Source organism: Sciurus carolinensis, chromosome 2, assembly GCF_902686445.1.
Source record: "Sciurus carolinensis chromosome 2, mSciCar1.2, whole genome shotgun sequence".
Taxonomy (NCBI): domain Eukaryota; kingdom Metazoa; phylum Chordata; class Mammalia; order Rodentia; family Sciuridae; genus Sciurus; species Sciurus carolinensis.
Genome location: NC_062214.1, coordinates 134,334,035 through 134,360,889, shown reverse-complemented (window position 1 = coordinate 134,360,889; position 26,855 = coordinate 134,334,035). Strand labels below are relative to the sequence as shown.

Sequence of the window (26,855 nt, the reverse complement as noted above, 5' to 3'; positions counted from 1 at the left end):
AGCAACATGCTAAAGGAATGCAACCAATGTGATTAATTTTATCTAAGGGTGAGTTAGGAAGAACTAAATGGACTATGTGACATTTGAGCTGGATTTTGAAAAAAAATAGAGGTTGAATACACTGAAAGTGGAGCAGAGCACCCACTGTGAGGGAAAAGTACAAGTGCCAGCTTAGACCTATAGCCAAATGTGAGGCACAGGAAGTGTTGTCTGTGGGCTGAGGTTTAGTCCAGGCAATAGAACTAAGGGTCAATAAGCCTGGGGAGGTGATTTGATGATGTATCAAGAAATATTTTGAAAATCTTGTTAAGGAAATTTGGCAAAAAGCTTGGCAAGGTTTTTGAACTGGAGTTTGGTGTGATCCAACATGTATTTTAGGAATATGACCACAGAAATAGAGTGAATGGCATATAGAAATTGAAGCTAAGAGTCAATTAGTGGCCCAGCACTGCATACAAGCAAGATTACTGGGGTCGGGGTGGATGCTGCCAACATTATCATATTATAGTAAGCATACCATTTGAAGTTCAACTGTGAAATAAAAATCATTTACAAAATCTGTGTGAAATTACATTTCTAAGTAAATTTGCAGCCCTTACCCAGAAACTGGAATGATGAGGTCTGGACCAAGTTTAACAATGGGTACAAAAAAGGTGATGAGACAAAAACTTAAGTGTGGCTCTATCAGGTGCTACTGTTTCCACTGATTTGTAAATAAAATCACCCTTGAATCAAGCTGGGGAAGCAAACCAAGTTAGTCACACAGTTAACTACTACAATGGGCTTCCCATTTAGTCCCTATTGGTCTATGTATATATTAGACAAAAGCCAAGCCAAAGCAGAGTCATCAAGGTAGTACCAACAATGTCCCTGGAAGACTGAAACATCATCCCTTTGGTCAAAATGGTGCTTAACTCATATATTTCCAGCAGACACCAAGAGCAAGAAGAGCAATGTTTTACATGTATCACCACATGAGACCTCAGGTATGACCACAGGTGAGATTTTCATAGATCAAAAAGAAAAACTGTCAAGCAAACAGTTTTACCATTCTGAAAGAAAATGGAGCAAGAAGGTTTTTTTTTTTATTTGTATAAAATATATTGTTCTTCCAGGCTGCAGTGAAATAGTTTCTATTTAATTGCACAGAAATCCTAAGAAGGTTACAGCAGTGAAACATTAAAATTCTAAGGGCAACTAATAACATTAAAACTTTATAGCCCCAGATAGAATAATTTAGACAAAAACAACATGAACATATGTTTTGTGTAATAATAACAAACATTTATAGCTGTCAAGAGAGAAAAACACAGGTTTATGCACACCTTAATGGTGTGCATGGGTGAGCATGAGTATATTTAAAACATAATATATTACAAAAATGACAGCAGGCATGGCTCTTCTGGGTACTATGTTAAATCAATGAATAAATTACCAAAAGTGAGCTGTGGCTGTTTGGATGTGTAATTGAGCTTAACGTATGTAGTGTTATTTCAAAAGAAACTGTTCAAGGAGTTTCGAGCCCAATCCACTCTGCATCTATCCTAGGCAGTTTACAAATAGCAATAAATGAAACCGTTTCACAGTAGGAAGGAAGTTTAGTTATACACATTACTTAAATTGAGGAAAAGTTAATTTTAATATGCTTTTCAGGAATTGAAAACAAACTTATAATAATTTGCTTATGTTCACCAAACTGGAAATTGAAATGTTAATATTTGAATTTAAATTTATTTTAATTATTCACTGTATGACTCACAAAATCACTAGAAATTATCTGTTTAACTTAAAACAAATACATACACAAAACCTTCATAAATATATGTTTATTATTCTACTTGTTTTAATTACACAATCTGAATGCCATACTTTTCAAAAAAATTATTAGGACTACAGAATATGAAATAAATTTTAAGCTTGCTTGTGCCAACAAGTTAATGGCAATTGGTAATAACTGTGCTGCAGACAAGACCATTAATGTGATATTTTAGAATAAAAATAACTTCTCATAATTTTCTTTCTAATTGTAAGGTTGTTTGTCTTACTTAGTATTCTATCAGTTTTATGAAACAAAGAAAGAGGTACATTTTCTTACTTGTCCCTGCCCATTTTTCCTGGACTTAATTATCTTGTATTTTTCTACTTTATATGGAATGCTATGACCATTTTACATAGGAAATTTGAAATAAAATTTCATAAAAACAAAGTCCTGAAGATTTTGAATCACACATCTTGCCAGGTAGCCAAAGAAGTCACTCAACAAGTATAATTTCTTTTTAGGAGACGGCAACTTTAAGCAATTTAAAATGTTATGATAGGCTTAGGTAACAACCATGCTGACTCCTTATTTTTCATTTCTTTTCTGTTAATAGGGTCATTATATCATGGCAGATGCAGGAATGTCATATGTTGTATGAAAAGGAGACTATTTTTCTTGAACAGCATATTTTTATCTGTTCTATTAGTCCTGTGCTTTGTCATCATTTATGACCATCTAATACAACAAGTATCTTCCAATGCTGTCTGCAATTGTGTAGGGCCCTGAACTCATAAATCCAAAGACTTGCTTTTCATTCTGCACTAGACGAATAGCTTCTTACTAACACTGAAAGTAACAAAAATAAGTTTGTATTTATCAAGATCTTTTTATTCAAAATAATAATACAATTAGATGGAAGGTCATTCATTCCTCAGCAATTTTAGCACCACTTTTACTCACATTGTCACTGTTGATTCATTTTTCCACTCTACTCTCTTCTCCCCAAATTTTGCACAAACCAACCAATTTACTGACTCTGCCAAACAATAATCCCCCAGGGTTTCTCTGCTTTTATGAGTAGATGATGATTAACACAGTTGGAGCAGTCAGATGCAGACAGTGGAGCCCACTTACGGCTCAATGTTTCTTAGATCAAGATATGGAAATTCATAAGACAGGAAACACTGTTTTACACACTGGGAGTTTTAAGGCCTAGACATTATATGCTGAAATTGTAAAGTTACTTGGAAAAAGCTTTCTTCTGGCACCCTCTTTTTAGTACTCTGTCAGCAACATAGGTCACTGGTCTTAAGAATTGACCCCACAGAAGCATCACTGGTTGTTAAGCAACAAGCCTCAAATACTTTGCAGAAAGAATTTACTGAAGCTCCTATGGACAAGGCCATCAGAACCAGAAACTTTCCCTCACTACACTTATTTTAAGTAACCTATTTCCTTTCCTGATTTAAACTGAGTCCTACAGAATTAATAGGCAAGGAGTTGGGGTGTGTGGGAAGTGTAAAGGGACCAATCGCTAAGTCAATATTAAATCTATTAGCCAACTACCATGTTTCCGATGTTACCCTATGAATACCAAAGCTAACACAAGTAAATAATGAGCTCTTGCTCATAGAAGTTTACTGTAGAGCTCTAAACTCATGTTAACAAACTGTTAACATCAAGACCCTAGACAATCTATCACTATAACAATATCTAAGAACAATAAAAGCAAACATTCAAATCAGATTCTGTACCTATTAAGTCTCCAGATCTAGCCACCTTAAGATATAATGCTGAGGCTTAAAAAATATGAAGATGTCACGTACTGAATCTGTGGACCAGTGTTTGTGCACTGAAGAGGGAGCCCTAGGAGTCACAGGATGGTGTGCATAAGACACAGCCTGGGCTAGAAGTGATATTTTTTGGCTCCAAAGCTACCCTCACTACTACTACCACTACTGGTACCACCCGAGGTCCTACCTTGAGGTATTTGGCTCTGAGTATTGGTGCCTCAGAGTCGTTCTCTCCAAGTTCTACTTCTGGTTTCCCTTTTTACACTCTTTCTCTCTGCCTCCTGCTGTGGATTGTTTTTGCTTCAGACTGCATCTTTGGTTTTCATACCCACTTTTTCCCTAGATGCAGATGCTGTGATTCTCCTTCATTCCATGACCCACTCAAAGCTCTCACTGTAGCCCCTGACTACTGCCCCAGCTCCTACCCAACAATGCAGGAGAACAGGGAGGCAGACTCCCACTCTGACAGTAACTATAGGAGTTTGGGAATGTTCCAAACATCTCTGATCATCTTAACAATTATGTCTGATTTAGTCAACCAACTTTGATATTTTCATATATATCATCTAATATCTTCAACAATTCCATGAGGGAGGGATATAGCATTAGCATTCCTCATTGTGGATGACAAGACAGGTGAACAGAAGGGATTCTCTGACTTGTTTATCCCTTGGGTCAGTACTTCAATTTCCTTATAGCTTATGGATATACAGACTCTACTGTAAGCTCTCAATTTTCTCGTTCTAAAATTATGATTATTTGTCTCTATCATTAGCTCTAGTCTCAAAGTCAGTTCCTCCCCAATGAAAACAACTGATAACATGAGTCTTGAAAAAAACATACTAAATTTAAAACATTTTTACCTACAAAGCATGCCAGTCACAATATTTTACTACTATAGCATATATTTCTATTACAGTTCTGTGAAATATTAGCTTACCAAATCAACATACCTTTTCCTTATCAAAACTATTAAAGAAAATAATGACAGATATTAAAATTAGAAAGTACTAGATAACTCAAATTAAATAGTAGAAACTAAATAGTTGTACAGTGGTAGGTTCTTTCCTTCATCAACTTTTGGTACTTTTGCTAAACTTGATACAACTCTCACACACATTCTATTAAGGAATGATCATCTTACAGGGATTATAGAAAACAAGCATGATCACAAAAGGAGATATGCATTATTGAAATTACATATTTTATTATTCTCATTGGGAACTCAATAACAACTAAATAATTAACAATTAAGTGAAAAATTGTGTTTAAAATTATAATAGTAAAACTGCTCACACTTATCATCAATTCATAACTGGTATGCCTAGGATGTCAGCAAGTTAATTAATTTATATATGACTCCATTTAAAATGTTTTAAAAAACCAATTCCAAGTATGGACACAGTAGGCTGCTTTGTTTTACTTTTTATTTTTTAGCTGTAATGTGCAAAGTTATAGAATATTTTGCACCAAAAACACTTCACTTTAGTTTTATAGAACTGTACTGTATTCTACCATATCAATTAAATTTAATCAATTATATCATTTTAATTCCATATAACCTCAGAGAATGAATCAGCATATAAAACTCATACAAATATTAAAGGACTAAAAAGGAAAAACACATATCTTAAGGGTTTTTATTTCTGTTGCAAATTTTTTGTTCATTCAACAAGTATCTTTTAGAACAATTTTTGAGGGCTATAGTATGCTGAGCATTGCAGTGTACAGAATAATGAACAAGAAATAGCTCCCTATTCAGACAGCATGAAACCTGAGAAATATCTTTAATATAAAATTCAAAAGGAGAATGTGATATTGCTACAATCAAGGTCTAAATGATAGAGGAATGTTGAAAATCCAGTCATTTTGACACAGATGGGTGCTGGGTGGGAGACAACTGGTGTATTCCATGGTAATGGAGATTAAATAAGTGTAGAAGGGCAAAGACAGAGGGAGCTGGAAGAGAAGAACTTAGAAAAAAGGACAAACTTGGAAAACCAGGAGTGATCCCATGAGGCTACAGAAAAAGAAAACAAAGGAGATTTTATAAACAAGTCTACAAAAGTAGGAATTTTAAACTGGAGTTTGGGGACAGAGGGTCAAAAAAGATCTAGGGAGTAGCGAGCAAGAGCATAGCTCTCAGGTTCTGACTCAACTGACAAATTCTACTTTGGTTTGTTTTTTATGTGGTACCTATGAGTAGGATTTAGTTTGAAAAAATGATAATGGATAATAATTATTTTAATTGAAAACTACCAACCAAGATCAAATATTTTATTTATAGATTAGGAAGAGAGTCATTTGATTTGATAACCAAGAAGCCATGAGTGAACATTGATGAGAATTATTTCAGTAGAATGTGGAAATAAGTTAGAAGAGGTTTAAAACAAAGTAATGGTTTAGCTGTGGCAAAAAAAAATACTAAAAACTATTTTGAGATATAATAGGTAGAGAAGTATTCAAATTGTATAATATTCAGAAGTCCATAATGTTTTATTAAGAGAGTGAATTTGCTGTTTATTGCATCCCCAATAACTAATAGAAAGTTAAAGGAAGAAGGAAATTATAAAAAATGTTGAAGGTAGGGTATCTTCAGAGTTGGTTAATTCAGTTATTCAATGACAGAAAAACTCATCATCCCCTCTACCATCATTGGCATATAAGCATGGGTTCGTAAGCAAACTCCATACACACAGACAAAATGGCTATGGCAGCTCAGCTTCCTGTCCTTTTAAAAATATCCAGAGTTTAAAAGGGAATCCTTTCTTATTGTTTGTCTCTTTCTATGAGAAAGAAAATCTTCCCAAAGCCCCACAAAGACTTCTTTTCCTATCTCACTGGCCAGAAGTGCAATGACCATGCCTAAACCAATCATTAATGTGGCAAAGGAACTCTTATGGTTGCCTGTGGACTAGTCATGATTCACACACTCTCTGGCTGAGGAATAGGATCCATCACACCTGAACAACACAATATGAAAGAAGGTGGCTATGTAGACAAAATAAGTGGTTCTATCAGAAAAAGGAAGAGAAAAATAGCTATTGAGTAGGCAGTCCACAATGCCTGATATATTAAGTTTAATATACATTATTTGATGCTGCTGTTGATGGTTATATCATTAGGGCAACATCAGCAACCCATTTCCCTTTTATCAGGAGAAGTGTGCCTATACTTCCTAATATCCAATTTTACCATTTATAGGAAGAAAGAACTATTGATTGCCTTGGAAAAGTACATAAAACAAGAGCTTCTATTTTAAGGCATTCATTGACAGAAGACTGTTGTGAGAGAACGACTGCTTAAAATTCATAATTTCTAAAGAGATTGTATCTTCAAGCTCTTTTGCCTGATTTCCCTTTTGTGAATTAACCAATGGAGAATAGTTGTTAAGTTTTTCTGCACAACTGAGACTAAAAGGAGATATAGATAACAACAGAAGATACTATTTGTCAAAGGTCTAAAGTAGAAATACAACTGAAAACTACTACATAATTGGGTAAAATATAAAAGTACATACAAAGGAAGAACACTTAAATTTACCTTTATTCAGAGATATCTTTGTTCATATCTCTGTTCTCTTTGTCCTGTATCACACAATTAATAATTCTTAACATTCAACCAAAAAAAGAGGGGGCAATTTCCAATTATAGATTAATAGTAATAGTTATAAAATTCTCACTTATTAGGAAACAACATGGTTTCATTTCCTTCTAAAATACTACAAAAATTAACAGTATCACTAGTCAATGACAATTTTAAAAAATACATTTTTGTTCAGTGATATTAGTCTAATTGAGAGAAAAAAACATGACATAACTTCATTAATGAGAATGAGTAGTGGGACCCAGAAAGTTGCCCTTTTAAACATATATCTCCCTTAGAGAAAGAAGAATGTGTGATCAAAAAAGAAGAATCAGAGTGAAGGCACTTGTTTAGTGTACAACAGGCCAGGTTCTGGAACATCCAAAGTCTTGAGTAATGAGGAAAGTTCCACCACATGAAGCTGGCTGGCATTACACAAAGTCGTCATCAATGATGCTACTGGATCTGATTAGCATCAGAGTCATGAGTTTATATCATGCTATTGTTAGTTTACCTTCAAACAGAAAAGAAATGAATGCTCTGGGGATAACGGGCTGGACAGGTGAAAAGAGATGAGACAAAGAAGAGTTTTTAAAAATTCTTTGTAATTCAAAACACATGTCCCTCAAGTTATGGATGAATTTCAGAAGGTTCAGATAAATGCTGCAAGTTTAAACATGCTAATGAAACTTAACTCTTTTCTGATCTAGCAACTAGACAAAAAATTTCCCTTAGAAATGGATGGCTTTGCCAGTTTTAGCCAGATGGCTCTATCCAGTGAAATTCAGTATTCTTCTCACCTATATAATGATAACCTGAATACATACATGAGGTATTAAATCAAAGATAGCAGAGAAATAAATTCAACCAAACTGGTTTGAAAAAAAAATGCAAGAATGTTTGTTTTTTGTGTATGTTTTATAGAGCCATATTCCAGAGAAGTGATCCAGGTCATTTTACAGAGCAGAGCTCCCCAACATTATATTTCTTATAAAAGTCTGGAAGAATATAAACTATGTTATGTTAGCTAAACCTCATTCATCATTTACTAGAAGGATGTGTATGTACACAGATTATAGTGGACCAAATATAATATGTCAGAGATTAGACTTTGTTAGACATTTAAATAGTGGTATGATCTAGTTCTGCCCTTTGAATTTATGTCAATTTAGAGACCTTTACCTTCTCAGGTTCAATCTCACCTAATCTTGTTAGAGAGCTTTAAAGCAAAGACTACAAATCTCATCAACCAGTGAGCTAGCCAGCTAAGTCAAATTAGATGCTTTTAGTTTTTTTTTTTCCAAAGAAATCACTCAGAAGTATATCCTCTCAGCAAGTCCCTTCAAACAAAGACTTAAAAAACCCTGACAACCTATTAAAACAATCAACCAACTAGATTTGCATCAAGGAAGTTTAATAATAATAACAATAATCAATTTTATAGTATAAATTACTAGTTATCTGAAGGAAAATAGGTTAGATAGCTCTTTTAGAGGTTTTCAGTAAAAGATTATTTTATGTACAATAAAAAGCAAGAGTCAAAGGAACTAAGCAAGAAGCATAAAAAGAAAGAATTAAGATAGGGTTGTATCATTATGTAGGTAAGACAAAGCATCATGAAAGATGAGAAGATGAAGTGAGGTTCTATCTTTAGCTCTAAAATGAACAATATGTATTAACCAAATAAAATAAAATATATTTTAAGATGAAATAATGTGTAAAGTGAGTAAAATGAAGATGTTTAGAATGTAGTTGCTACCTCAAGGAGTTTGCAGTCATGAGGCATATAATCACCTTAAAAGTTAACTACAAAGAGACACATAGAAAGTCAAAAAAAGAAATGGTATCACAAAATTTTGTGATTAATCACCAAATGCATGGTATTAACAATAAATATAAAGCAGTTTAGAATGGATAGATATTGTAGGAAATCACTTTTGAGAGGTAAAATGAATCCTACTCTACTCTCCAGTCCCTCCTCACCCTCTACCTTCCTCTATTCAAATAATATTTCCATTGACCAATCACATTGACTTTGACTTCGTTCTAATTCCTTGGACGTTCTCACATCTTTACTGAGTTTATCACCAACATCCCTTCTTTCTTTCACTCAAAAGTTATATTCCCTTCTAGAAACTCACAGTTCCACCTGATTCACTTCCTCTCTGTCATTTAAATCATTGTGCAGTGGCCTCCCTTATCCATGGTAGATATATTCCAAACCTCCAGTCAGTGGATGCCTAAAACCACAGATAGTACCAAACCCTACATATTACTCTTTTTCTAATACACATATACTTATGATAAAGTCTAATTTATAAATTAAGTACAGTAAGAGATTAACTAATAATAAGGGTTGAGGTGTAGTTCAGTAGTAGACCACTTGTCATCTGAGGCCCTGGGTTCAATCCCCAGTATTGCATCAAATAAATAATGATACAGGATAACTATAACAATATACTATAATAAAAGTTCTGTGAATATTGTCTCTCTTTCAAAATATTTTATTATACTGTAGTCAACTTTCTTCCTGTGATGCTGTGAAATGATACTTGAACCACTTTACAGCTTCTCTTTGGCATGTCTGAATTTCCAGGATCGCTACTCTTGTTCTTTAAGGCTATTATTAAGTAAAATAAGGGTTGCTAGAACATAAGCACTGTGATACCATGACAGTCAATCTGATAACAGAGATGGCTACTATATGACTAATGGGCCAGAACAGTATATGGCATGGATATGCTGGACAAAGGGGTGATTCATGTCCTAGCTGGGACAAAGAACAGTTAGAGATTTCACCACACTACTTAGAGGGGTATACAATTAAAAACTTATGAATTATTTGTTTCTAGAACTTTTCATGTAAAAATTTTCAACCACTGTTGACTGTAGTTATCTGAAACCATGATATTATGGCTAAATAGTACTATTATTCATACTCTTTCTTGTTCTTCTTGAAACTGTCACCTTCAACTGCCCTTATTTTACTACTCCTGTTCTTCAGCTTGACCTACATTGCTACTGGCTGCCAGCATTCTGGACTGCAAAGGCTTACAGTTTCAGTGTTGAGCATGTTGATTCTCACATCATCCCCAGTTTTAGCATGGCATCCCTGCTCTCAGTAACCCTAGGTATTCCTCAAGATTCTATTGTACCTTTGCTTTATTTTCATACAATAGTCTCTTACTTGTCAATACCAACTGCCAAAGCTATAGACATTTATTTCAATTTGGATTGCCAAACCTATTTCCTTAGCCTTGATTACTCCAAGCTTCAGCCTTGCATTTTCAACTGTTATCCACGACTACATAAATGATCTTTAGGGTTATCCTATTTCCAAATCATTGTTCTCAAAACTGCTTATACTTTGGAATCACCTGGGGAGGTAACATAAGTGTCTTCACCCAGGCTTTATGCCTAGATAGTTTTATTAATTGGGCATCAAGGTCACTGTACTAAAAGAGTTAATTATCTTCCTCTTCAAAACTGTTCTTTATCAAAAACATCCAACCTCAGTTAACACTGTTTTAACTGATCATGCTCAATCCCTGAAGTCACTGTTAACTCCTTTCATCTCTTTATTCCCTAAATGCCAAATTCTATTAATTCTTCTTCCATGATATTGCTCTTAATTTTTCTTTATATTATTACAGCAACCACTTTAAATCAGCTGCCTTTAGTTACTGTACTAGTTTCCTAATTCATTTTCATGATTTTTAATTCTTCCCCTTCCATCATACCCTTTCCATCTGTTTTTTGTGGCCAAATTGAATCATTAAAAACACTCATGGAACACTAATAAAAACAACTCTTCAACTTGGTATTCAAAGCTCTATGGAATATAGCTCAAAGTTTTTCAAGATTTATCCTCATAAGGTCCTCTCCCCTTCCCATAAACACAAGGACACTCTTTGCTCAAAAAGCCAAATTATTCACTTCTCACCACTCTCTAGATGCCTCTCATTTTTTTCTTTTCCACACTTTTTCAAGCTATATCTTCTGTCTGGAATGTTCTTCCTAGTACCAATTAAACTGAATACTGGAGACCTCTGCAAAATCCATCTTCTCATAGGGTGAAAACCTTCTCAGAGACAATCAGTTGAAATAATGTTCCCTCCCCAAATTCCCTATCTCATCTATGCCTTATGATAGTACTTAACACACATTACATACATGTATGCAATTTAGGATTACAAACAACATACAAGTATGTAATTTAGGATTACATACATGTGATAAAAAATATCTCTACTACTAGGCAGTGTAAAAGAGAGAAATGGTGTCCTGTTCATGATTATGTCATTACAGTGTAGGGACACATTCAATATTTATTAATTTTAAGGACATTTAGAATAGTATAGATAGAATGAAAAAAAAAAACCATTAGTAAAATCAAAGAGAAAAGGGAAAACACATTTGGAAGATGGTAGATAAACTAGAAGATATATAAAATGAAACACTGATGTGAATGTCTACTAAGAAGTTAGAATCAAATGAGCTTAAGGGGTTTGGCCTTTATCCTGTCATGGATAGTTTCTAAGAAGACTGTCTCAATACACACGATTATGTCATATGTTTTGAATGTGTTTTGTTTTTTTTCATCAGGAATGTGATGAAATTTAAGAGATAGGACTGCTAGAATTCTTGGGACAAATGAATGAGACAAACTAGATAGAAGTCTTAACATGAAACTATACCACAGTAAGTCTGCTGTAAATGCTAACCCCACTAATAAAATATTATATGAACACACACACACACACACACACACACACATACACACACACACACACACACACACTGCTTATACAACAATATCTAAGATGTCAAAGAAAAGGAAGTTTTTCTGGTTTTGATTTCCAGAGCTTGAGAAAGAAATGAATAAGATGGAAGAGACCCATGAAAACACTAATGTCCATGAAATTCCATGGGCAGCCTGTGAATTAAGACCTCTAAATGACAGGTGAGGCAATGGCTTTTAGTTTTTACTACATTTCACTAGATATATACTTTCTTCTCTTTTCTTTCTCCTCCTGTTCCTTCTCACTTCTTTTTTTCACTTTCATCATTTTAGCCTCTTCTGTAGGCTTCTTTTTTCCTTCTCCCCTTCTCACTTAGTGAGGTCCTTGGATTTGCTTAGACCTGCAGGGGCACTACTAATCAAGCATTGGCCTCTAGAACACAGCTAGGTATAAAGATGAGAAGCCACTGCCCCAACTCAATGCAAAATGGCCTAGAAGCCATAGTGAGATCAGGCCTTGAGCTCTAGCCCAACAGGATCTCCAATCTATTTCCTGAGAAACATTAACCCTCATTTAGCCACAATGGGAGATGTTCTGGATCTGATGGAAAAGAGCACTCCAGTACATTGGAAAAATATCTGTCTCTGGTAGTATCATAAATACATAAGTGGCCATTTTCTAAGTGAAATCTGAAGAGAAGGATAAAACAAAATGTGGATATCTCTATGCCTCTTGACTTCACTGGATGAAAGAGATACTTTGGGTGTGGAATACTTCAAAGAGTGTTTGGAGTATTCAAGGTGTTACTGTAGGTGTGTGTATAGTTGCCATTTTAAAAGAAGTTCTAGGTGACTCAATAAGCACAAGAGCCAGAACAAAGTAATCCCTTTAGCAGACAATGATCTCCCTGGTTCAGCCTGGGACCCCTGCCAGAAACAACACATTCCAGGAAAAAGTGAAAATCACACACCAACATAATTGTTTCGTGCTTTCAAAGAATTAACTTATTAATTTTAAGGCATTTTTAGAAGCAATTCTAATCTTGACCTCTTTTTTGTGCTTAAATAGTTAATGGATTTTTTTAAATCCACTATATATTAAAAAAATCCCTCTAATGGATTTATTATGCTATCTTCAAAATAGAAAAGGTTGAATATAAAACATGAGTTCTGCTAATAAAAGATGGCTCCTTTGCAAAGATCTAAGTTTGTATCTAATACCATACCTTTTCATAATTCTATATATCATAGAGTCAGAGATTAGACATCCTAAGACAAAATAAGAAAAAAATGAAATAGCCTATTCACCTCAATGACATTTCCCCATGTTGATCAGAGACACCAAAGAATTTCACTTTCAGATTCTTGCTGAGTCAAATGTTCCCTTCATCAAGGTCACCAGCAATGGCAGTACAGTGTAGAAAAGCAAGATAAATTATGGTCTTATGTACCATATAGACCATGATAGGGCTAACCACTAGCTATCCTTTGACCTTCTAAGTATTTTTAATTTTTATGGGTATATCTACCCATACATCTGATGATATACAAATTTAAGTGCCTCAAAGACATTAGGGAAAATTTTTTACTTGATTCTATCACAAATTTAGTAACCATACTGATCTTCAAAGAAGTAACTCATTTTTGTTTCTGTCTTTCAAAAAACACTCTTTTGAAGAAAATCTGCCCTTTCGATAATAACAAAAAGATTATCAAAAATTTCACAATGGAAGAAAGAGTTCTGCCTAGGTACTGCAAAACAGGACTGTGATTATATAGTTCAGCAGGAAAGGAACTGGATCAGATGCAGGCTTTTAGGAAGAATTCTGAACAGAAGAGGTGGAATTGGTAATGCATTTACTACTCATTTGCTTGCATCAAGAACTCCATTCCATTTCAATCTGCCAACATCCTAATTAAGATGATCTGAATCTTAGGTGATCTATTATTCTAGATCTAAGATAGCCCAAACTACGTTAGACAAGATGTTACACTGTGTGCTTACATTGAAACGATAAGGCCACTGAGCAGAAAAGCATGTCTTCTCTCATGTCTGGCTCAGCACTGGACAAAGTCCCTGTCAGCACTCAATGAATAACAGCAAGGCCTTTGCCAATTGTCTTTCTCTCTACTAGTTTAGGCATGATTTAATTTTATAAATTCATTTCTGATTCTTTTGACAACATATACTTGTGTTCTTCTTTACATGGGTAGGAGAGAAAAGTGTATCAGTATTTTTATGCACATGTACATCAGCATATGCAGAACTAACAACATATTAATGCATATTCTCATTCAATGCCATAATACTGTTCGTGAAGAGCCCATATTAAAGAATACGCCAACTATATAAGCTCCTGAGTCAGCAGAGAAAAGAATGTAGAGACAATGCTTTGTTGTATCAAATCTCTGAAAAGACAGTCAAGATCAAACCACTCTGTATAATAATGTCTAGTTGAACTACTACCTGTGAGGCACCATCTAAAATAGGGAAAATGTCTTGCAGATATACTCTCAAAATCAGTTCTTTTATAGCCCCAGTTAAAAAAAAGTTACTCATAAAATATTAGCATTATGTATTATGCTAACTGGGTTAAGACAGGCATCTGGTAAACAAACACACAAAAACATGTGTTAACACTGGACTTGCCTTCACTTGACATCTCAAGAAAGGTCAGGTTGTCAGTGATAAACCCAAGTCAAAGGCCATGCAGATGCCCATTCTCATCAATATCTAAAACAGTCCTTTGTAGGTGTGAGCAAACATATTTAAGAAATGTCTGTAAACTTACTCTCCTGCTATTGTTGAACAGATATCATTGATGACCTTCAGAGTCTGATATCCATTTCCAAAGGATGATGACTTCAATCTAAGAGCCTCAAAGAAGACAGATAAAATAAGCACAATCCTAGAGTTCAAAGCAGCAAACCCTCTGTCTCCTTTAACTAAGGAAGTGAAGATGCTGGTTGGGACCCAGGCTAGGTCACCCTTATAGTAGCTGTAAAGTTTTCTGAATTTATAATAAAATCTTCAAATATTCCTTGTTCTGGAAACTTATCTGTTTCCTTAAAAAGTACAAAGGAACCATTGTTGCCTGCTTTCAGTGATGCAAAGTTTGATAAGTCATATGGGGAAATCCTGGCCTGGATTCTAAGACATCTGTAAAGATGCATGCTTTACAAGAGAAAAGTAAAGACACAGGAAAAGAACATTTTAAAGGAGGCTATGTGAAAAAAAATCTGTAAATGCTTGCTTTTTTTCAGGATTTTTGTTTCATGCCTTAAAAGGTCAAAAATAATATAGCCTTTGTAGGACACTGGATATTCACTGTGTTTTGAAATCCCTCCAGCAATATACACCATTAAAAGATTTAACATACTGAAAGCCTAGTTTAAGGAGATAAACTTTTACCAAACTAGCTAAAATGAAATACATAATTACAAGCATATTTTCATTTTTGGATGTGAGTACCGAAGCTCTATTTCTACAACTGTTAAATTCTGTTCTGTATTTCCATGTATAAAAGATTTCAGTCCTGGGAAAACACTTTTTTAAAAAATGAAATACAACAAATAAGGTATGCTGCTGAGTCCTGGGGGAGAAGTTTCCCAGAGTCTTTGAATTTCCTCCTATCCTCCTTCTTTACAAGATTTCTAAGACCAAGTCCTTTTCTGCAGTCTCTCAAACAAGGTAAAAAAGAAAAATACCCCCTAGATATATTCCTTAGATTTTCTATTATGCTTCTCAAGCTCCCAGTAGCTTCTGAAGTAAACCTAAGATGAATTCTGGAGTTATTTTTTATTATGTTTTAATTTCAGTTCCTCTTTTAGGTCTAAGATGAAATAGATGATCATAACTGCTGTGCTTAAAGATGCATTTCATGGCACAATTTGTACATGACCTGTGCAAGGTCACATCATGGAAAGGGGACTGACATGATGGATAAGAAGCCAAATCCTGATTTTTGATCTATTATAATTATTTGCTTATTTTCTCCATCACTAGAATATGAAGTTTTGTACATTACATTTCCTTATTTAGGATTTTCTATAGGCCAGTATGTTAGGACTGTCAACTCTTTTCAATTTGCATGACAACCTTTTGAGGTGAATATTATCATTACTTCTATTTTACAAGTGAGGAACCTGAGATATAGAGAAGTAATTTCCCCAAGGACACCCAAATAGCAAATGCCAGTTATTGAACCCAGGCAGTTTGACTTCACAGTCTGAGCCTCTCTATCACTCTATTTGCCCCAGGGACTAATGTTCATAAACATTAAACAAAAGAATGATCATTCTGATTTCTCCATAGTTTCCTAAGCTTAAATTGAGAAATATATATATTTTTTGCCTTAAAGTGATTCCGTATTCACCCTTGAATATGTATGTGTTTATTTATCCAGAGAAAATTTAGTCCAGACTAGGGAAGAGGGAACTAGTTGGAGTTGAAGGCCTAGAGTACAGTGGGCTCATCTAAGCCAAAGTCTCAAAACTCTCTGCCTCCCTCGGGTTGTACATCCATAGACACCTACGAAAGCTTATTCTTGTATCTGCTTTTTAGATGTACTACACTGTGCAGATGATGGGACATGAAAATGCTTTAGAATAGAACTACTATTAATAAGAAGAAAAGTATGTTATTCTTTGTAAACTGATTTTCACTTTTGGAATGATTCAAATAAATTTTATATTGTTGTTGTTGTTGTTTTAAAGAAGTGAGGTACCCAAATCATTAAAAACCAAATGTATTTATTTTCCCTCCTCATATTTGAATTCATATATTAATAAGTCTCCTGAGTTCAGTGTCACCTATTACACCCTTTAAAGCATTTTAATACTTACATTTTACAAGTATACTTTATTTTCTGTTTATAATAAGTCTTGCCCAGTGCAAAGATTCGGAAAATTCAAAGATATTTAAAAATATATAATTGCATATTATAGGTCTCTTCCAATTTTTTTATTTTATTATTTTAATTTATTTTTTATTTTTTTAGATTAAACCCAGGGACACTCAACCATTATCCTTTTCATTTTTTCATTTTTTAAATCTTTTTATTTTGGGAGGTACTGGGGATTGAACTCAGGGGCACTCAACCACCAAGCCATATCCCCAGTCCTGTTGTATTTTATTTAGAGACAGGGTCTCACTGAGTTGCCTAGTGACTCGCTGTTGCTGAGACTGGCTTTGAAATCGTGATCCTCCTGCCTTAGCCTCCCAAGCACTGGTATTACAGGCATGTGCCACCACACCTGGCACTCTCTTCCAAATTTTAAAATTTTCTTCTAAAACATTCTTAATAACTATGTAAAACTTTCATTAGAATAAGATATAGTATGAATTAAACAGTCCCAGTTTTGAACATTTCAGCTGATACTAACAGTTCACTATTATAAGTAACACTTGCAACAAACATTCTTTCTCATTCTTGTAGCGTGTGTAGTTCTGCAGGAAAATGGGCCTTCTTAGAGCCTATTACAGTGGTTTTCTGGGAGCTTGTTGAAATGCAATTCATGGGCCCCTCCCATGGGTCTGATTTGGTCTGATGAGGGATATAGGCAGGTAGTCACTCTTTTTGAGAAATACTGACATCACCTCTACTGTGAAAATACTTTTCTCTTCTTTGGGTTATATTCTTCATTCTCAATACCTCCCTACAAAGTGAACTAATTTGAAAGTGTCTATTTCAAACTGACACTGTTGATAGGGGTTCTTTATTGACAAAAAGTGCTTTTATGAATTTGGGTGATTTTGCCATTTCAGGAGCTCCAGGTTGGCACATCCTTCACCTCCCACTCCATTGATCACTATAGCCAGGAACAGGTTTTTACACACTGCAATGGGGTGTTACTTCCTTGCTTTCTTCAAACTCTCCCATTAGCTAATAACAAGACACCCTGTTTCCCTTAACTTCTCCCTCTTTAACCATACTCACAGGTCAGCTCAGAATGTCACTTCCTCAGAGAACTCTGATGCCCTGATATAAATCACTTCTCCCAGCTCAATCTCTTATCAAAGCATGTATTATGATATTAGAATCTGTCTCTCCGACTTCACCATAAGCTGCATGAGCCAGGCACTGAGTCTAATGGTTCACCCTAATGCCGGGTGCCACAGTTGGCCCTGAACAATACCAGTGAGAGGCAATGCTCTAGGTGCTAACAAATGTGGGCTCTAGCATTAAAGGGTGCAGATTTAAATCCTAGTTTTGCCATTCAGTAGCTGTGTGCCCTTCGGCAAGTTGCTTAACCTCTTTGTGCCTCTATTTTCTCCCAGGGGATTATAGTAGAACTGTGTTATAAATCTGTTGAGATGATGAAATGAGAGAATATGGAAGTGCTGTAGAATATTTTCTGGCATGCAGAATGCACCTAATACAGGATAGCCCTTAAAGAATAAGTACTCAGTATCCTCTTTGTTAAATAAATAAAACACAACTGAATTTTCAGTTATGTCCTTTTTCCTCTTCTTTCTCCCCATTCCCATCCCCACAAAGTCAAAGCTTTGCACAATTTTTCCCTGAAGTCTGCTCCTTAAAATAACTCCAAGTCTGCTGAATACACTCTCCATTCCATGTTATTAGTTGCAGCTTTGATCCTTTCATCACATCATTTCCTAAAATATGTTCTCATGTGCCAAGCCACCTCTCTTCCTTCCTTCAAGTATTTCCTGAAATGTGACCTCCTCTGTGGAACCTTCTTTAAGTAAAACTGAGCTCATCATTCCATCCTCTGTTTCCAACAAATAAGCTAAAGTTGTTGTTTGAGATTCCAAAGCTGTAAATTGCCTGAGCTTTTCACTGGCTGCATGGGTCTCAGCATTGCAGTGCTAATTTTGGTTTCTCCTCTGTCTACATTTAAGAATTTGAGTCTAATAGAGGCAAAGTGTTTGTTTAACTTGCTCTGTATACATTTAGCACAATGCCAATCCACATGGATGCTGAAGAAATGTGATTTGATAATCTTTTACTTGCTTTGTCCATGTCAGGAACAGAAACCAGGAACTCTTAAATTTGTTTGCCCCATGTTATCATATGTTTCAATGCTAAGTCTTTTAGGAGACAACATATACAAAAGTAAGGCAAAACTGCAGAAAAATATCAAGTGAATAAAATTATTTTCCACATTATGAGTCCAAAGATACCTTTCCTACAGTAGCACTTTGTATTGAAAGGTGTCTCATTTAAAGTTCAGTCGCATATGCTGCATGGGTTATTTTGTAAATCTAAAATGGATAACCAAAACATGTCAATACTCATTTTTAAAATACTTGTTGTATTCGGTGCATGCACCATTATGGAGAACTTACACTCAGAGCAAAAAGATTTGTAGCAAAGCATATGACCTTCTTCCCACTACAATGACCATCCCCTAATTAGGCAATGCATCTGATAGTCATTAACAGGAATGAGATAATGAATCACTTTCTCTCTTCTTTGTTAATTTGCTGTAACCAAGCGGCTAATGGATGTCAGAGCTGAGTGATTGCACTGATTATAGTGATTTATAGTTGCAACAAAACAATTTAAAACCATTCTGATTATTCATGTTAAAGATGCTTTATGTTTTGTTTACTAAATGTTTTATGTCCCCTTTTCTCCCACCCCTAAAGTACTTCCCCCTCCTAACCTGCCACTTTTTACAAAAAGACCTCTTCCTGTAAAACTTGAAAGTTGTAGGCTTTTTCCCCTCCTTTTTTCATTGTTTTAAACCAAGCCACTTCATTTTGTTTATATATGGAGAGATAGATATATAAAGTTTACCCACTAGACACAAAAAGCCTTAGGGGTGGAAGAAAACTTCAGTGGTGCATAGTTCAAAAGAAGACAGGAATAAGAGGAAATAAGACAAACTTCAAGCCACTTACCTTGGGGCTTCCAGTCCCTTCCTCATCCTCTACAGACACATCAGTAGCCAGTATCTCGGCTTTGATGATATCCAGAGCTCTGAGAATCCAGCTGTGTTGCCGTTTGATTTGCCTCTGCAACTCCTTCCATTGACTTGCAATCATCTGCAGCATGTCCTTCAGTCCTTCTCCAAAAGGAGGGGAAAGCACAAGTTGGGGACCTGACTGAATCTTTACCCATTATTAAATTTTATGTAGTGATTTAGGTGGATATATCAAACACTCTACATGTTTTTAAATGACCTTGCCATCACCTTCCACATTAGTATTTGTCACTCAGAAAAGAGAGTGGCAATTTCTGAGACAATATATAAGGACAAAAAATAGAATAACCACATAGATGCCTGGTTTAGAAACAGACTTAGAATCAGTGTATTGAATGAAAAAAGGCATGTGAACAAAAATCACAATGCATAAAGATTACTAACACTACAGTTTCACATTCAGATGAAAGGCCCTGTGTTTATCTGTGTAGAGGCATTATAATGATCAGAAAGATGTATTGAAATAGGTAAAGTTAATTCAATGAGAAATACAGTAAATGGGCCGGAAGTAACACAGCAGTCTTCAACACATCCGATTAATGCTGTGCTTTTCCTATTTAGCTGTAGTAAGCTCAAAGAGCCAAACTGTAACTCATCCTTTATTATGGTCTTCTACTATACCAGGAGAAGCATAACAAATGATGACAAAATGATTTTTTATTTGTAATCTGTTCCTCTTAAATACATTAATACTGGGCTAAGAATTAGTTGAAGGCCCAAAATCTGCTATTTGCAAAGACCAGCAAAGAACACAAAATGCTCATATGTGTGAATTGTCTGGGAAATCAGATACCTTTAGATTGCCTGCCTTATATCTGTAATGATATCTATAAGCACCCAAATGCATATGCATTGTAACTATATGTACAATTCTCATTCATTATCTTAATGTTATTTCCAGAGCACCTACATCAAAAAGCATGTCAATGTGAAGTTTTCAAGAATGTGATTTCAATTGAAACTCAGGCGAACAGCAAGCCCAAAATAAAATGAACAGACCATTTGGAGGCAGTATTTCATCTTATAAGTATCACAGCATTGTATGCAGTATATGAAACATTTATAAATCTTGAAGGTCAATCTGATAATGTAAATATTAATAATACATAAGGAAGTGAATATATGCAGTAATTTACAGCAATGCTTCTTCATTCTTAATAGTCTAGAGACATAAAGACTTGCAATATTTCAGGAGGATTTACCTGCTTTGTGAGATGCAATAAGCTCAAGAAGTTGGTGTCCTTCCTCCTCCACAGCTTCCTTGAGAGCACAATGACTGTCTACATTCAACTTGAAACTCTGCAAAGAAAAATATGAACATCAAACCCTGGAAAGGCAGTTGCACACAAAACATCCATACAAAATTACTTGCTTCTTTTTATCAAGAACCACACAGCCCAATTTACCCAATAGACAAACTAATTTGCAATACTAAAAGCTATTGATATTTGGGATCTGGGCTCAAAATGTTTCCATTAGATTAGCAGAGTGCATCTGTTTGGAAACAGCTGACAAATCTGGAAATTCATTAGGCTTTTATGAAAAGTCACATCCCGTAGGCTATATCAAGAGTAGCAGTGTTCTATAAAATACACTGAATTTCTACCAGCACATATGAGCTCTTTTCTTCATTTTTTAGAAGTGCTGGTGATAGAACTATTTATGAAACCATAAAAATTGGCAGCAGAAAATATATTAGACTCATGTGTGCATATATAAATTCATTAATACAGTAGGGTTTGATTCAGCTGTTCCTCAGATATTCCAAAACCACAGAACAGGGAGGTGAATTTAGGTGCCATACTGAGGATTCAAATGCTTTTCAAATCTTTGCTTTTTAAAAGTTTATTCTTTATAGTATTACATTGCTGTACAAATAAATATATCAAGTACATCAGGGGTATTTTCCCTTCACGATAGTCATCTAAAAGACAAAAACTGCTCTCATGGCTGAAACCTAACTCAAGAGTGATTTCTTTCAGGAAGGCTTCCTTAATGCCTCTGCAGAGTTAATCATTCCTTTCTTTCTGCTCCTGATACCTGCTTCTATTGTAGAATTTATCATACTGTATGTGGCTTTATTTCTATCTTTGTCTACCAAATTATAAGTAACATGAAGAATTGCCACTTTCACATATATCTTCAATTCCTGTCACATACAAGGTGTTCAATAATTGTTTGCAAGCATAGTAGACATCTGTTGAACTTGATCAATAATGCTCTCTAAAGGGAAGGTTTCCATTTAAATATTTTAAGGGCTGGAGATGTAGCTCAGTGGTACAGTGCTTGCCCAGCATGTGTGAGGCCCTGAGTTTGATCCCCAGCACTACAAAAAATAATAAATAAATATTTTAAGAAACACAGATGGTTTGCCAAATATTTCTCCACCTCTGGAATGTTATAAGAGATTCCAGCCACAGGAAGTTCAAGAGAGAGTAATCACAGTAACCAATCTGTTTAATCAATGATTACTCTTCAGGGTAAAAATTCATTCCTTGACTTAATTGGAACAAGCATAGATTTGAAATAACTATGTGCCAAATTTTGGCTTCTTCATGACAGGGCTTCAAAATAAACAACATGTTTTGCTCTCATGAAACATTCATTGAATAACAGTATATATACTGCATTGTACTTGGTATTAAGAATATTTGACAGAAGTTCAAAATGATCCAGTCCAGGTTGGAATGAGTTTCAGATTGAAGAAGTAAACAACCATAAGTTGTGAAATTAGGTATTCATTCAGTCACCACCTAGAAACCATGTACTGTGCCTGCTCTGTCACTAAGTCAGGCAACAGAGATTTGGACATTATAAAGCAAGGCCTCTGGCATCAAAGGGCCACTGCACATGTTGCTAGAACAAAGTGCAGCCTGAGTCAACTTAGATGCTTACTGGTGAGTCTGGGCTCTCGTTTTCTCCATGGAGAAAAGGGGTCTTTTAAAAAGTGCAGAATACAGAAAGAGTTATCAAAAGAACCTGGAAATGAAGAAAATAGAGACAGACCTTGAAGTATAAAAATAATTTTTGACTAAAAAAATTCAAAAGCGAAGAATCAATTTTCATCTGACTTTCTGTTGTAAGATACAGTGATAACATCAGCCAAATATGACAGTAAGTAACAATATTAGCTTTCCTGAAAGGGTATTCACCATTCCTTGTAATGTACTTTTAGCTACCAGTATTTGGTTGAATAAAACAAATCAATATATAGGAAGTCTGGTGCTTCTGGTCAATCCAAATAATACTATATCTGTGAAAAATTAAATATTTATTTTATAGTCAAAACATGGTTGTGTTTACTTCTTACCACTGTCATGAAAATCCTCAATGCCGTAGCAATGCCATGCAGAATAAAGTACATGTGTGTTTCAGGAAGAAGGAACAGGGAAAAGAGAAATATCTTAGATCAACTGAAGAGCATTAAAATTTAGGGGAAAAATCTATTCTACAACTGTAAATTTGGCCTAATGCTCTCTATGATCACTGTTACTTACAACAGATTTGGGTTGAATGATTGGTGATCATGAGCTTTTGCAAAGAGCATCAGGCCTATGTCATAGAGCAAAAGAGAACCTTAGGACCTATAAGTAGGTTGGATATTTGACATAATTGAAGCCAAAATATAGAATAGATACAGCTGGGTCTGGCTGTGCTTCAAGATGATGTGTGGAAGCATTTGATTAGGAAATTGGAAAAGATAAGATATTTCTTATTAGGAAAAAGTCTGATACACTCAATGTTGTATAAAAGAACCATTTAACATAACTATTACCCAAATGGTACAATATTGCTTGATTTTCAGGTGCACCCATTAACTATTAATATAAACTAAGGAATTCACAACAGGCCTCTGAGAAGGCAGACAAGCAGGCATATTAACAAAATTGTCAATGAAATTTCTGGCTGCTAAAGGATTCTGTAATAAGCTCTCCCTATTTTGCCCCCACCTCTTCCCTAGAGAAGGAAGCAGAGAGAAAAATGCTTTCTTTTCCAGAGATAAAAATGCTTTCTTTTCCTAAATTTGATATTTGGACACATTTCCATTCTTGAGCCATTAACACATTTCCTCAGAAATGACATATGGTGTATGTTCTTTCTGCAATATCTATACCACTCCCTGAAAATGTGGGTCATTCTCTGGAGACTTAATTTATGGTAAGAACATTGCCACAGGCAGGTACCAAGATCCGATGTCACTGATTATATGAAATTCCATAAATATGAGTAATCTGGGTCCTAGGGGGCACCAAATCTTTTTTAGTGTCTTTAAAGCAGCATGTAACTGAATGACTAAAAGAGAAAAACTAGAAAAGTAGAAAAAGTCAATGACTGAAACAAATACTGAATTATCCAAAAGATGATACACCAGAGGTTAACTAATGGGCACTTACATAACTATAATTTCTGGCATGACTTATATAGATCTTGGATATACTACTTTTTGGCAGGAGTCAATTCAGGTATGCCCACTGATCATACTTGGTCATGATAAGACCCTACAAAGTAGAAAAAATAATACATCTAATCCTATTACATGCACATAATTTATCTTTTTTGGTACTAGGTACTAAACTCAGGGGCACTGAACCACTGAGCCACATCCCCAGCCCTACTTTTGTATTTTATTTAGAGATAGCATCTCACTGAGTTGCTTCGAGTTCTCTAAGTTGCTGAGACTGGCTTTGAACTCACAATCGTCCTGCCTCAACCTCCAGAACTGCTGAGATTACAAGCATGTGCTATAGCACGGGGCTTACATGCATATTTCTGAATGGCACTATTTGATGGTCACACAGACATGAAATAAAACCAAGCAAATATATACTTTAATGCAAATGAAATAATAATAAAACACAAAGAATGACTACTTATGAGGAATCATAAGAATAGACATGGATCTCCTGGAAGTGGTGGGAATAATCACAAAGGTTTAAATGTCTTAAGTGATCCCATCTTAGCAGATCATATCATGAACACAGACTTTCAATTCCTCTATGGATTACTGTTCATATCTGCTAGATCCAGAGTTCTAAACGTCTTGTAATGATTGTGAACAGAGAGGATAGAAAGAGTTATTGAGTCTTTCCTGACCTAAATTTATATTTTTAAGGTATACATTCATACAATAAATATTTATTGATTCACCTCTGTCAGGTCTACAGATATAAAAGTTAGTAATAATAAAGATAATAAAGTTAGTAATCCTGGTCTTCGGGCAGCTTACAGTCTAGTCTACTGAGGAATAGATAAGAACAAGTATCTTTATACAACCCAGTATAGAATAAATGTGTAATTAGGATTTGGTGTGTAATATAGAGTTGTGGAGCCTTAAGCAAACTGAACAACAATATGCCTTGTCCAATGAGATTTAAGTGTGTTTGTTTGATTTTAATTTAAAGATTATGCCAGCCAAGCAAAAATAAGACTGTGGGCTGCATTCCATGTGAGAGTGATAAGTGCTGAGTAGGTGCTGTAGGGGTCCACATTGGGGTCCAAACTACTCAGTAGAGCCTGGCATGGAACTTGTGAAGAATGAACTGATTTGTACATGGGTCTAGGGACACCCTTTAATGTAGCATGAAGTAGGGAAACAGAGAGGCAGGGGAGATAGCAGCTGTGGCTACAAAGGACTTGCCCTCAAGAACCATGGAAAAATATGCCAGTGACATGAGAGAATGACCAGTGCAGATCTATGATCCAGAAAGATCTTTCTGGCTATTGCACTAGATTTTAAAAGGGCAAACTGGAGACAAGAAGGCCGTTTAAGAGGCTGCTGTGATAATATGGGCCAGATGTATCTGCATGCTCATTTTTTTAATTAACAAAAGATATGCTTTTTTTAAATGAATGGAAAAAATGAAAAATGAAGAAAATCTTCTGTCTTTTTAAGTTTTACTCAGTGCGTGAGAACAGCGTGTGCCAGAATTTAGTTCTTTGGCTGTTCTGATGATAAATACCAGAGGTTATTAGTCAGGAGTCTCCAAATGTGAAAGACATATTGAACTGATGAACTTTTACTCCCACTGTCATTTTAAAGCGATGGTATATATGCCGATGAATAAGACACTTGATGACACTTTTTCTTCACACAAAAGATTTTTGCTACCCTAAGAAAATGAAAACATGCCTTTTTGCAAGGGCAGAAGGAAGAATGTGTGTCCAGTCAGAAAGGTGAGGCTTGAAAAGCTACCTGTACCTGCCTCAGGACATCTCTGCCCAGCACAATTCTACATTTTCAGATGGGCTCCTGGTAGGGAAGGAGCTATCATCACCATGGGGAGGCCAACAGTTTTTTCTTCTCCATGATGCCAGCCGTGGAGATGGTCAGACGTACTAGTCCTCAAAACATAAAATACACCTTCAAAATGCCATGTGTACCATATTGGAAAATTTCTGTGATTAAACATTCATTTAAGAACCTTCTGGAAACTCAATACCATGTTATATAGCCATTAAATGAAGAACAGGCAATCATATGGCAAATATGTAGAACATGCTACAAGCAAAAAATGAAAATTCAAAACTGTATTACAGCTGGGTGCCATCGTGAATGTCTGCAATCCCAGAAACTCAGGAGGCCAAGGCAAGAGGACTGCAAGTTCCAGGCCAACCTCAGCAACTTAGTGAGACCATATCTCAAAATGAAAAATATAAAGAGCTGGGGATATAGCTTAGAGATAAAGCATCCCCAGGTTCAATCTCCCCAGTACCAAAAAAAATTATCAACAATAAATTCTAGCTATGCAAGTAGTCTCAGCACAAGGGAAAAGATGACTATAAGGAAACATACAGAATCTTGACATCATTTGTTCAAGAGCAGACTTAGAGTTATCATGATCTGATCTCACAGAGCCAGTTCTAAGTGCTTTACTTTTCTGAAACATAAAATGGAAACAATACTATCTAACTTCCAGTTATCGTGAGAATTAGAGATAATGAATGTGAAGTACTGAAACAGTGCATGGCAATGAATGAGGCTAAAAATTTCATATAAAATTTTAATTCATTTTCTCTGTTTTTC

General features: G+C 35.3%; 1 protein-coding gene across 2 annotated transcripts in view; it reads right to left on the bottom strand.

The window, feature by feature from the left end:
- Akap6 (A-kinase anchoring protein 6) overlaps positions 1–26,855 on the bottom strand; it is a 281,320-nt gene that overhangs the window by 205,051 nt on the left and 49,414 nt on the right. The window contains exons 4-5 of one of the 2 annotated variants that reach the window (XM_047538507.1): positions 21,034–21,130; positions 19,749–19,915 (exon numbers count right to left, since the gene is read on the bottom strand). In XM_047538507.1, the coding sequence (XP_047394463.1) occupies positions 19,749–19,915; positions 21,034–21,130 (264 nt within the window). The remainder of the gene's footprint in view (positions 1–19,748; positions 19,916–21,033; positions 21,131–26,855) is intronic. The other variant, XM_047538508.1, reaches the window with a different exon arrangement.